The sequence below is a fragment of the Fistularia commersonii genome, chromosome 1 (assembly GCF_037954325.1).
Source record: "Fistularia commersonii isolate RoL2024-O1a breed Wild chromosome 1, RoL_Fcom_v1.0, whole genome shotgun sequence".
NCBI lineage: Eukaryota > Metazoa > Chordata > Actinopteri > Syngnathiformes > Fistulariidae > Fistularia > Fistularia commersonii.
Genome location: NC_141284.1, coordinates 21,256,715 through 21,270,026, shown reverse-complemented (window position 1 = coordinate 21,270,026; position 13,312 = coordinate 21,256,715). Strand labels below are relative to the sequence as shown.

General features: G+C 43.5%; 1 protein-coding gene across 2 annotated transcripts in view; it reads left to right on the top strand.

Annotated features, from left to right (window-relative positions):
- Window positions 1–13,312, top strand: part of rcan3 (regulator of calcineurin 3) — a 36,637-nt gene that overhangs the window by 19,692 nt on the left and 3,633 nt on the right. For both annotated transcript variants that reach the window (XM_086154389.1, XM_086154395.1), the window contains 2 exons: window positions 10,289–10,462; window positions 11,554–11,725. In XM_086154389.1, coding sequence (XP_086010515.1) covers window positions 10,289–10,462; window positions 11,554–11,725 — 346 coding nt within the window. The remainder of the gene's footprint in view (window positions 1–10,288; window positions 10,463–11,553; window positions 11,726–13,312) is intronic.

Genomic DNA, 13,312 nt, shown 5'->3' with positions numbered 1-13,312 from the left:
TCTTTTTGAATCAGTCGGACATTTAATGAAAAGATTTTTGTTATTATTATTATTATTGGGAACGCATGTCCTGCTCACACTGATGTCAAATGTAAAACAAGCATTAACCATCCATAAAAGCAGCCACCCACTGCCCGAGCCTTCCCTCACTGGCGCATAGAAAACTGTAGTGGTACCAACACACACACACACAGTCCAACCACAACATTGAGTCAGCTGATTCTCAAACCCACTAACACCTTTGTCAGTAAACACACACACACAAATAAACAAGTCTTTGCAGAGGACACCTGGCAACGGTTCCACCTGTCCGTCTGTCTGTCTGTCCATCTTTGTGTCGCAGAAATCATGGGCTTTCGTGACTTATCGTCTATTCATAGCTTGGGGAAACTACATTTAATTCGCTGATGTCTGTCATGTTTTTATTATGTCTCGCTGCCTTTTCCTTCACATCCGTCTACGCTTTGTAAAGTATTATCATTCCCCTTTGTTTACTGATAGCTGTTTTAAGTAACCAGCAACTAAGCATGGCTGTATATCGACCAGGAAAAATGGTTTGAATTGACCAATTTGATGTGGACTACGGCTGTTTATTGATTATTCTGTTATCAGGGATTGGAAGAGACAATTGTTTTTGTTTACGGAGGACCAGCTCTCGTTTCAAAATTCAGACCACAAACTGGGTTTTCCGAGGTTCATCCAAGACTTGTTGGTGGAGTCCTTATCTGCGTTTGTTGATAGGATTGATGGGATTGTTGTTAACAATAATAAGAGTCCCTTACATGGTTTTTCTGACGTCTTTCCATATTTAGAGAAAAGCCTCTGACACATCTTTGGAGCCCTTGCTTTGTGCCAAAGTTCCTTTGAAAAGGCAAATATTCCAGGACCAGCAGGGATGTTGCTGCTTCCCACCCTGACCAGTTGGTGGGGTGAAATGGGGGCGCAGAGGATGGATTGAGATGGTGTCATGTTCTTTGCTTCTATGAAACCAGATCCGCGTTTTGGCAGGGTTGAGCGATCTTGGGTCAGAGCGGTGGGCTCAGATGTGCCCCCCCCCCACAGTCTGGGCACTAGGTAGGCTGAGATGGGCAGCTCACGTTGGCCTGAAACCCAAGAGAAGCTTGGGGCTCAGGTATCAGCAAAAGGTTAGTTCTGCGTCCGTTTGGGTGACGTAAAACAAAGGATAGTCTCCCAGGCGGGTGTCTGGTTACCACGTGTCCAAGACGACATGGCCATGGGGTGATACCATTAGAAGCGAAGAACATGCCTCACAGTTAAATGAAGAAACCCCTCAGTTCACCTGCAAGGGGAGAAGATGGGAATGAGGTGTCATATAATGACGGATCCTGTGTTGTGCTGATTTCCCGTCAGAAATTCCATGTCAATTTTCAGCCGTACACAACTTGATATGTAAAGTGCACTCGCTGAATTGTTGCTGCTCAAAAGAACACGTCCAGGATGGCCATTAGTCGGGAAAACCTCAAGCCAGCTTCTAAAAATACATCAACTAGTGGATGGTTTATGTATTTCAATATTACAGGTGGTAAAATTACAGCTTCTTTAATAAATGTGTACAACTGAATTTTTTGTTCAAGATAATGTGTGAGGAGTCTTCAAGAAAAATCATTTCTGCTGGTGAAGATTAATACTGATATACATGTATAATATATAATCTGTAATATATAATTGTAATATTGATTATAGTACATCAAATATATTGATAATTTATAAGACGATTAATAAAGCGGATTATAGAAATGTTGTGAATGATGATAATGATAACACTATTGTTATAATAAGAATAATGGCATTATTAATATAATAATAATTTTGTTTAGAGGCATCTTTCTTAAAACTCAAGGTTACTTCACAATAGAGAACAGTGGATGAACACAACATACAGATAAAACAGCAATGGATAAAATCATCGTGAAATAGAAAAATGAAAGACACTGCAGGCAAGTAATGTTGATTAATTTGCGTTTGTTGGTTTAAATCACAATAAATAAAAAGTTCAGTGACACTTCGATACAACAGGAGTAGCAAGTACTTTCTCGCATTTGCTTATAACCACGATATCATGTGATATAAGGAGAGCTCACAAATAAATTCAGATTCCTATCTTTAGGATCCAGTGGATTGAATAAATATACTTGTCGTAATCCTGCTTTGGTGGGGTTTATTCAGAATTGGTCAAGGTGCTGAATTTTCTTTTTGATAATGAAACGGATGTATACACTGAAGTACATGAGTGACGGTTGAACCCGAGGTGAAGTACCTCACAATCATTTGCTCCCCGAAGAACACAGGCTATCCTGGTTATACAATTTATCCTGGTTATACATTTACTAAAATAGGATACACATTAGGCTCCAGCTGCACGATTAGCGGAGGACTTGATGCCACCAGTGAAATAGAAACCGAAGAACGCCTGAGAAAAACGCAACTAATAGAGGGAGTTGAGAGAAGCAGCTCATCTGCCCATATGCTCTGCTTACTGCTTGCGATAGGTGGGGGGTGTCGTTATGCAATGCTGTGTCACTCTTTGGATTACTGCATCCTCTGAAAGTGTGCAGTCTCTGCGGACATCCTTGCACGTTAAGTGTGCGATGTAACACAAATATGCGTGTGTCCGGCCAAGTCTGAGTGACACTCGCGAGGAAAAGCTCCCGCCACAATAAACACCATAATGACCACATTGGCGATAATGGGATTTATGTGTTCCTGCTTGCTGTAAACTGATTTCAATCTTCCAGCTGTGGATTGACTGTCCCCGAGAGAGCAACGCCGCGGTGTCGTGGCGTCGGGCTGTTCGGATCCCACTCCCCGCTCGAGATATTGATCCTGCTCTAATAACCCCTGCCCTGCTCACAATGCTTATGCAGCCACTACAGAACGCACAAAACTGCTATTCATAGTTTCTTATTCAGTGCATCGTCGCAGTGAGGATGTGCCGCACTGCTGACATCGATGGTTGGTCCAACCGAATGCGTATGTGTCAGGACGGTGTGGCAAACACGCACACTCAAGCACACTCACGGGCCCATGGAGACAACCATTTGCCCTCTCACCCACAATTCATATAATGACATACAACCATTCACTCTCCCATTCCCTTGGCTGGACAATTTAGGGTCAACTCTGGCACTCAGTTATGATTATTATTATTGTTGTTAATTGAAGTTTACTTTTAACTCTACCTCCTTCCAGTGTTTTTAACCAAAGTAACCCATTCTCATACTCAATATTCACATTCAATGGCTGCTTTCTGATAAAATAAATGAAATGAAAGTGGTAATGCAATACCCTCTTCTTACTTGAATGAAAATCACAAGAGCTTATAAACAGTTTAATTTCCGCAAAGACACTTTATAATCCACCTTTACTTGCATGAGTATTCAAACAATCAGGAGTGCCTTTTGTTTTGGCTGTTTTGGGAACCCTTCTCCCCTCCGCCTCCTGGCCACAGAAGCAGTCCCAGCCACCTGATCGACGGAGGCAAGGACGGTCACTGCCATTTGTGACCTACTTTTATTTCATGACATCCCTCAAGAAATGTAAATTCAAATTAATGTAAATTTTTGACTTTGGCAGTAGAAACAGTCCGGTAGCAAAACACTGATGTCATTAATGTTTGCAAGTGTTTTTCAGTTTGTGAGTCTGCTCCTGCTTTAATAAGTCATCTCGACACTAAATCACCGTACAACAAATGCATGACCCCTTGAGGTGGTTCGCCTCGTGTTTTTGCTGGAAACTCACTCACACGTTGCTCTTCGCTTTATTAATATATGCCTTTGCACGAGTGCGAGGTGCACAGCCTGCTAACCTGTGCTCCTCCATCACCTGGATTTATTCGTGTGCGCTCGGTGCAGAGATACAACTACACCGTGCCGTTGTGATAAACCTCCCTCTCAAATATGTAGTAATGTGTTCCAATATTGATTATCTCTAAACAGTGTCATGCTGATTTTAGATTGTGTCCTAGTGTTCATAACATTTCTTGATTTTTTTTTTCATTATTTTAAGTTATTACTAATTTCCATTAAGTCATTCCAATTGCAAATTTAATGCAATTAAACCATGAGTTCTGCAGGTTTTAAAGGTTAACAGGTTCCTCTTTTTATTCAAGAAATCTTTATTTTAATTGTAAATTTGTGGAATTTGTTGGAAAAAAAAATCACTTGGATAAGCACATTATTATCCAGCACACTATTTTGGATTTAAAAGGCTTAATACAATAACAAACCCAGTTTATTATCAAAATATAGTTTATACTGGACATTTTGCAACTGTGCTATAAATGGGATATTGGTGTAATGTTGGACAGTATTAATCTGAGAGCCTGGGATCTGCCCTTGTTTTAAGCATAAATACACATTGTGTTATTGCTCCGTCAAGACAAAAATGCAATGGAAAGTTGGCAAGGCTTTATGGAACTGTCTTGGGAAAATATGGGATGTGATAAGCAAGAATGTTCTGGAACAGATGCAGGTATGAGATTCTTTGTCCATCCTCTCCCCCCCCCCCCCCCCCCCCCCCCCCATTATCCTCACAGTCTTTTTCAGTGATTTTGGGAGGCCGGTAGTTAAAAATGATGGAACATACACTGAAGAAATGTTTTAATTATTATCACATTACCTATTTTTGCCGCAACCCTGTCCCGGACTCACCCCGAGGCTCCGTGGCCTGGATTGTTGGTTTTCACCCAAATCCCGTTCAAGCACGAGAGTCTGGATTAGACTGTTAAATCCATGCACATGTTGCGGAGGAAAACTGTTTTCCAAAAGGGGAGGGTGGTGGCAGTGGGGGGCAAGGGGATAACCCTTATTCTTTTTTTTTTTTTTTGCAACATGCTGATCCTTCCATTTTTAGCCAAAAGTACCAAAAATCATGAAAACATGTGCAAATTAGGGTACATGGCTGTTTGTGAAGATACTCCGATATTTTCGTGCACGCGTGGACTTTCCTGCTATCTCTGTGGATGCGTGTTATCAGACCCGTGCACCTCTGTGATGCTCAGGCCTCAGGACGAACTGTCACCTACTGCTGCAGTTGTCGGTGCTCCTTTCAGACCGGAGAAACTTAACCCCGCGTTTACATAAGAAAAACTTATGTCACAGTCCTCTGTCACACTCACCTCCAGCACTGGACTGATACATCACCTGGAGGGTGTGAGATCAGTGTTTCCAACTGACAGGGAAGATGCGTGTGTGTGTCTGTGGGGGTGGTGTGGTTGAAATACCAGGTATAGCATCGTCTCCTAAATTTCAGTAGCATCCCTCCATCACCGGTGTTCATCATACCGCTACCAGAGTTCCCGTCTCCCCCACCCCTGTAAACCTGCTCCTCATCCCACAGAACGTTCAGATGGTGGCGTGTCCGGACTTCTGTCTGACGCATGCCGCCTCCCCGTGCCGTCGAATGTGAGTCATGCTTGCAGTCATGTCCTGTTGCCACCGTGATGAAAGCCTTTCCATTACCGTCAGGAACATAACTGCCTCATTACCCAAGAGGCAATCTGCTGAATGATGGCCCTGCAGCCACAGCTGGAGTGGCTGCAATTCACCGGCAAGCTTTACATCTCACCACATTCAATTTATATTGTGCTCACCTGCCCTCTGTCCTCTTTTTCTCCCGCTCTCTCTCTCTGTCTCTCTCTTTCTCTCTCCACCTGTCCTCTCTTGTTCCCATCACTACACGTGAACCCCCGGAGCAAATCAAGCTCTCAGAAGTAGATCATTTCTTTCTGTGCTCTCATTACATGAATATTAGCTCAGGTTTCAATGTGATATTGTATTGGAAGGGCTGCACGGTTGTGCAGCGGTTAGCGCTTCTGCCTCACAGCAAGAAGGTCCCTGGTTGAATTCCCGTTTCTGTATGGAGTCTCAATGTTCTCCCCATGTCTGCGTGGGTTTTACTCGGGTTCTCCGGGTTCTTCCCGCAGTCCAAAAACATGAACTAGGTTCATTGGAGGCCCTACCTTGTCCAGGTGTGTGAATGAGAGGGTGAATGGTTGCATGACTCTAAACATGTCACCGCTGGTCCCAATGATTGCGTTCATTTCTCCTGGACTGTTATGTAATTGTCCTTGCTAGTTGACTATCAGATGAAATGTAATACTGCATCTCAGTATCGAATGGGGGCTAGTGTGCGTCGTGACATTCATTCTCACCTGTATTACACAACCCCAGTTTATTATATGTGCTAGTACGCTTTTATTCAGTCCAGACAGAATGCTTAATGTCCATATTTGCTTTTTTTTCATTCTTCCTCTAGGTTCGCTCAGTTGCAAAATCGTGGTGTATTTAAGAGACACGTTGTGGTTAAGTAAGCGCGCTGGGCCTGAGGAGATGCTCTCTGGGTGTTTTGTAAAGGTGACAGAACAAAAATGCAGTCAGCAATAATGTGAGCGCTTGCCTGTTTCATCAAGTCAAGATGTTTGCTATTTGAGAAGTGCTGCTCAACACCTCGTCCTTGTGACTTTCTCTAGCCCGAGCCAAACGTCCACTTTTCTCTTCTTGCTTAAATAGCATCTATGAGTTCAGCCTCACTGCTATTTTTGTCATTTTTTTTATTTGTTTGTTTTTCCGTAACCCGATGACATTAAGCTGTATCATCTAAACGCTTAATCAATGATGTTCGCTGACTTGATACGAATGAATAAGAGGAGCATGCTGTTGTCCGACAGCTCTGACTGACTGCAACCATAAGAGATGCAGGTGCTGCATTGTGGTGTGTGTGTGTGTGTGTGTGTGTGTGTGTGTGTGTGTGTGTGTGTGTGTGTGTCTGTGTGTGCGTGTGTGTGTGTTGGCATATATGTAATGTGCAGTTACAGCAGTCAGAAAGGGTTCAGTTAGAGGATAGTGTTCAGTAATTTCCTGTGTCTGTCTCAGAGAGTAGTAGATGTTTAGTGTGTGTGTGTACCTGTGTGTGTGTGTGTGTGCGCGCTATCACACGCTGCAGAAACAGAGTAATCACCTCACACACACCCTTTTCTCACACACACAGTAAATAAAAGAAGAACTGCGGGTAACACTGCAATGGCACATGAGCAGGCCACTTTTCCGCAACGCAATACTCCTCTTCCTTGTTTCTCCTCTTCTTTCCTTCGCTAATTCCCCACGGATGTTCACTCATAAAGACCCCGTGAATTAGTGATCGGCCCGCTCGCTTGTTACTTGCCAATCTGCTGTCAGCGCTCAGGTCAAATAGTGAATATCAAACAGTGCACGCTATTATGGAACTTGATCTCTCTTGTGTCTCAACTTGTGCCAAAACATCAATTTAGGTCATGGACATATCCTGTGTGAGTGTGTGTGCGCCAGTTTGTGAGAGACAACCTTATCAATTATAGCACATGAGGTTTCTTGACGTGTAAGTCATAGAAGCTGGCTAAGGCTCATGGAAAATTCACGGCTTGAATTAGGGATTAAGTGGACTCAGGCCGGCAGGGCAAACAAACACCTTGTTGTTGTTCTCAGGATTCAAACCCATATCAGGAGCGTTTGCGGACGAACGACTTCAAGTACCGAGCCGTAAGAACAAGCTAATTGTTTTAGCCTTGGTGCTTCAATGTGGCTGGAGATGGATTTAAATGGCCCCAGAATAACTGTGTTCACAAATGTGTATATTCTAATGGGTATGCATGTGCCTCTGCCTATCGCTCAGGATCCACCAGTCCAAGGTATCCATTCAAAGCCTTGCTAATTATGCTACTATCCACTATTTGTCGACAATTTTTTAACAGACGTGTGAGTGAGAGTGGATGGTTGCACGTCTCTTTATGAGGCCAACGGGCGACTTGTCAAGGCTTAACCCTTCTCGCCCAATGACATTTGGCTCCGCCATAAATGAAGGAATCAACAAATGACTGTCTAGATACCTTCTCGTGTTGAGCACAATTCAAGCAACCAAGGATATTTGGTGAAACGTTGAGATATAAATCAGAGGGTCTGTCGTTTTTCTCTATCTTAGTTATTCAAACTCTTTTGGCTTTTTTTTGTCTTATTCGCTCTGCACGGAGCCAAGACATTCACTTTTTCCCCCCTCATTTTTCCTTTAGGATATACCTTGTATGGTTAAGTGGACAGCAGTCTAAAAATGGTATGACGGAGCTTGAAGGTGAAGTCAGTTCTGAAGTCCAGCCAACCGTCTCGGAGGCATTCAGCAAGGAAAGGCCAGATGCACTGGAACTAAAGGGGAAGAAGGGGAACTAAATTGACAAGGAAACGGGGGGTGGGGGAGTGTTAGAAATAAACATATTAATTTTGTTAAAATACAGATTGTCTTACCACAGCGTACATCGCACTGCTGCAGAACTGGCATTCGTGGCTTGCTGAATCATTAACAACTCTGCATGTGTCAGACAGGGGGGTGAGAAATCTCTACAGTGGTGCAAAGCACAGCCTGGATTTTAGAGTCTCCTCACTGTCTCATTTGTTAGTTACTAAATGCCTGCCTCTAGTAAACCTGATCCACGTGTTGAGGAGTGGTAACTATGTATGTGGACAACACTTGCATGTTATTGACGCTATATTTAATCAATTATCAACATTTAAAGGGAGTTGATGTCCAGCTGGGTCCCTGCTGGGAATGAAGATAAAGCCGCTCACTTTTTTGTTTACATTACATGATTTGATCGGTAACGATTTCTTACAAGACCACAATTGATTTGATACCAAAGTAGCTTAAAAAGATTACTGAGAAAATTACATTTTGCATTAGAGTGAAGTCAGATTTTATTTTAAAACGCTGCAAATCACAACGCAGATGTCTGATGACATTTTCCGTGAAGCACAGGTCTGTAGCATAGTGTTGAGGAAAGACTACCTTTTACCGGGGAGAAACCTTGGACGGATCGGAGCTTAGTGCTGGCAGCATTCCTGGTTTGGATCTGGATCACAGGATTCATGTTCAGATCTAAATAAGACTTTTTACAACCCATAATCATACAAGCAATGATGAATCAGATGTCAGTTTCTTGTTTGAATGCAGGATCAGTACATATGTCCATTGATAAAGTCTGGAAAAAGTCACAGGTAATAGAGTTTCTGGATTTCGTGACGGTCTTTTACAGTTGTGAGTTGCAGGCGAGACGCAAGGCGCCCATTCCCGCAGCCTCTTTTTCACTTCCAGCCACACTACCATTACACACAAAGTTTTTGCTGGGCATCGCTGAATGATGCATGGGATTAAATTCTGTTGCTGCTGTCAAATAAGATTAGGGACACGGGACTGCCAGGTAATACAGAGGGAGGACTTGTGTCGGTGTGCTTAGTTCACAGATAACCGGTGTCTCCCGGCCACTCCGCTGCCACGAACACGCTGCTCATGTTTTTTTCAGATGATCAAGCATCACATAGGAACTAATGACAGTTTTTCATTTCATCTGTGAAGTATATTAATTCGATATTCCATTTTAATACATCTAAACTACGTTTTGCTTTGGTTACGTTTCTGCCGAAGGTAGGAGCGTGTTGGCTGGGAAACCCAGAAGTGATCACAACAACCCAGAAAGCTTTTCCCCATATGTTTTGCCCTCATTCAGAGCAGTTTGATTAGATTCATAGCTGAGGTGGAAAATGTTTTGGATGAAAAAAAAAAAGCAACAACTGTAGAATATTTTTTTTGGGGTGGACAACACACAATGTATGACACGTGAAAAGTCAAACACAATCACTTTGTGTTTCCAGATATCAGGCGGTGAGATAGAAGACAGACTGCATCAGAGATGATCTTTGGAATATGACGGGAAGTGAGGAATCTTAATTTTCAGACAAATTCACAAATAGATTGGAGCCTGTCTGTGATAAGACAGGATGAGTTTATACTTCAGCTATTTTTTACGAAACAGGCAAACAGAATCAAATGAGAACTGTTCTCAATTGTTAAAAATACTCTGTCAATAGAATGATTGAAACTTCATCAAGTGATTAGTCCATTCAAAAAACTCAGTAGGATAAGGTCTACTGGAGACCTAAAATGTTTGTATGTTTCTGTATGACATGTGAAAAAGAGGGTGATTGGTTGTGTGTCACTAAATGTGGCCCTGTGATTGGCCGGTCCAAGGTGAACCTCGTTTCTTGACCAATGACAGCTGGGATAGGCAGGAGAAGGGATATAGATGATGAATGAATTGAGTAATTCATCAAACAAAAATAAACACATGCTTGCTCTAACATCTGGTCTTGCGCACTGTCCTGTGAATAGAATATTCATTTTGGTAAATCCTGAATTCTCATCGTTTCGATAAACGCGTACATTTCTTACTTATGGTCTCCCCCTGCAGGAGAGGTTTGAGGCGCTGTTCAGGATCTACGATGAACACACGACCTTCCAAATGTTCAAAAGCTTCCGCAGAGTCCGGATCAACTTCGGCACCCCAGAGGCAGCCGCCCGCGCTCGCATCGAACTCCACGAGTCCGAGTTCAACGGCAAGAAGCTCAAACTCTACTTTGCCCAGGTGAGAGCAGTTCCTGGAAGGTAATAGATATGTCCTCTAACCAAAACCAGGGAATTTTACACCTGGCTGATTCCTCAACAAAAGAATCCGCATGTCTGAGAAAATTGTCACATGGTGGAAATTATACATATAATCTAATCCTTAGCTTGCGTGAGGTAAATTACAGGTTAAACTTCCCCTTGACACCGTTTCCCAATTCTCCACTGCAGCAACATCTATTTTTCTTTTTCCGAATAGTAACTTTTCTAATTGCCGCATACTTCACCACAAGTGTTGTCACCAGACACGGCTCCTGTTGTTTGCCGTAATAGGATAAAGGGTTTCGCAGCTCATGTACTTGTCAAAAGTAAGTATTCTGAATACGGCAATTAACCGCTATCAGCTAAAGGCATTTATCCAAATGCGAGAAGAGGTTTGTCGAAAGAGACTGAGGGACTGAAGCTGTGAGTGTTAACAACCTCCCTGTGACTAATTTACAAGCCGGAATTATATATGATCATGTAAAGCGGCCTCCTATATATTACTCTGCAGGAAAAGCTTTGTTCTTAAAAGCTTAGATTCCCATTGCTTGATGTTCTGCACTGATCAGATTTTCTCAGACGGCTGTGAAATTTTTCCGACGCCAACAACTGGCATTTCAGTGATACTGAGCCAAGTGAGTGACAGTAATGCGTCGGAGGACATGGTTCGACAAATCGCCTGATCTGCTTGTCGATTAGCAGCGAGGCTGTTGGTATTAAACTAATAGCATCGATAGCCTGGTGCTGTCCAAGGTGCAGAGACTGCACACTGCGATCGCTGGTTCTTCCGTGAGACGTAGATGGTGAGAACATTGAAATGTGACCGATGAAGCCGTTGTCGCTGTGTCTCATGATGGCATGAATTGGCAGCTTTGAAAATGTTATGTTCTACAGCCCAAGTGCTGGTAAGCATGTGTTTACACAAATGTCCACTGAAGAAAAGTGTTTTGAATCATGAAGCTGCGTCCAGACCGAGACAAATCCACTAACCCATCTATTAGTAACTGCTCCGTATTCTTGTTATTATAGCAGTTTTTACAATCATCACATGCCCCCCCCTTCTCTCCCCAGGTCCAGAACGGGGATGAGGACATCGACAAATCGTACCTGGCCCCTCCCCAACCTGTCAAACAGTTCCTGATCTCCCCGCCTGCTTCGCCACCTGTGGGCTGGAGCCAGAGTGAGGACGCTACACCGGTCATCAACTACGACCTGCTATGTGCAGTAGCCAAGCTGGGACCGGGTCAGTGCTCCATCGCGGTGCTCGGTTCAACCATGCACGTGAATGTCCGCGCGAGTCAATATGAATGGCATTTTTTAAAAAACCAGACTCTTTCAGAGGACGCACAGAGTCAAAACCTGAAAAAATAAACATCGCAGTGATTGGTCAATGTCAAGGGGACTTAAGGCCCAAGTACTGCAACAATAAATCTAGTTCCCTTATTGAAGTCACTTATATCTCCCTACTGGACCCTCTTGAGTACTTTCTTTCCGGATACTCGAAAGGCATTCTTTCTATTACACCTCCTGTCAGTTTTAAAATGCCAGCAATGCTCTGAGCAAGCAGACAAGGACAGAGTATTTCATTTTTTTCCGTGTAACCTCCTTCCCTAGAAATTTGTTCGTTCCAAAAGTCACATCACATTTGTCTCCCCAATGCGCACAAAACTGCGGCCTTCGCCCGCCACGACTGCCCCGGCGCCGGTTAACTTACAAAACATTTCTTCCGACCTGGCTCGAGCTCTCTTGCTGTCCATTTCACTGTCAAAAAAAAAAAAAAAAACATTGAAATTTTCCACTCTAACAAACAACGCAGACGTACCCTCACACCCGCGCACACACACACACACACACACACACACACACACACACACACACACACACTGTCCAGATCAGAAGGAGCACTTTTGACACATTGTGCTGTAGAGATAGCAACATGATGAATCAGGAAATGGCTTTGTTCTCGCCTCACATCCTGCGGCTGGAATCAGATTAAGGCTGGCTGCAGCGCGGCGCGCTGACTCCCTCTGTCAACTCCCCGCGGTAACAGCAGGACTCTATTCTCCGTCCATCTCGCTGCCTGGCACCGCAGTGAAAGCTTATAGACCAATTTCCTCCTCGCTCCCAGCTGTCCGGTTTCATCGCCATGGAAACTGTGATACAATCCAACATGTCGGATTTTCAGTCTGAGTCAGATAAGTTTTTGCATCTGGGAAAAAGCGACAGGGCTGTTCCTAAGAGATCATTTAAGTTAGATCTTGACTCTAAATCGCATAATGTCATGGTTTAGCAATCAGTTAAATGCAAGATAAAAAGAAAAAGCAAATAAACATCCATTTGGATACAGTAGGAGTGCAAGGTAATATGTCCAATTTGCCAGCGGGCCCTCTGCTTCCAACATCTTCGGCCGTTTGGCTGCAGTACTAATTTAGGGAGCAAAAAATGCCACACTTTCTGTAAATTATAGTTCGCTGATTAATTTCATATTGGGCGTTCACGGTGGCTCAGTGGTTAGCAGTTTCCCCTCACAGCAAAATGGTCCCTGCTTGGATTCTGACAGGGGGCCAGAATGAATGGAGGTTGCATGTCTCTATATGATGCGTGTATTAGAGGGTTAAGGGTTTTATGTCTCTATACGTTGTACCGTGAGCCACTGGTCCAGGGTGAATCCCGCCTCTCGTCCAGAGACAGCTGTGATAGACTCCAGTGCCCCCTGCGACCCTGAGTGCACGACAGACGATATAGATAATGAATGACAATTCATATGCCTTTCTTAGCGTAGACGCCTGACGACTTTTGAACCATCGTTCATCCCCTTTCGGGGATGAAA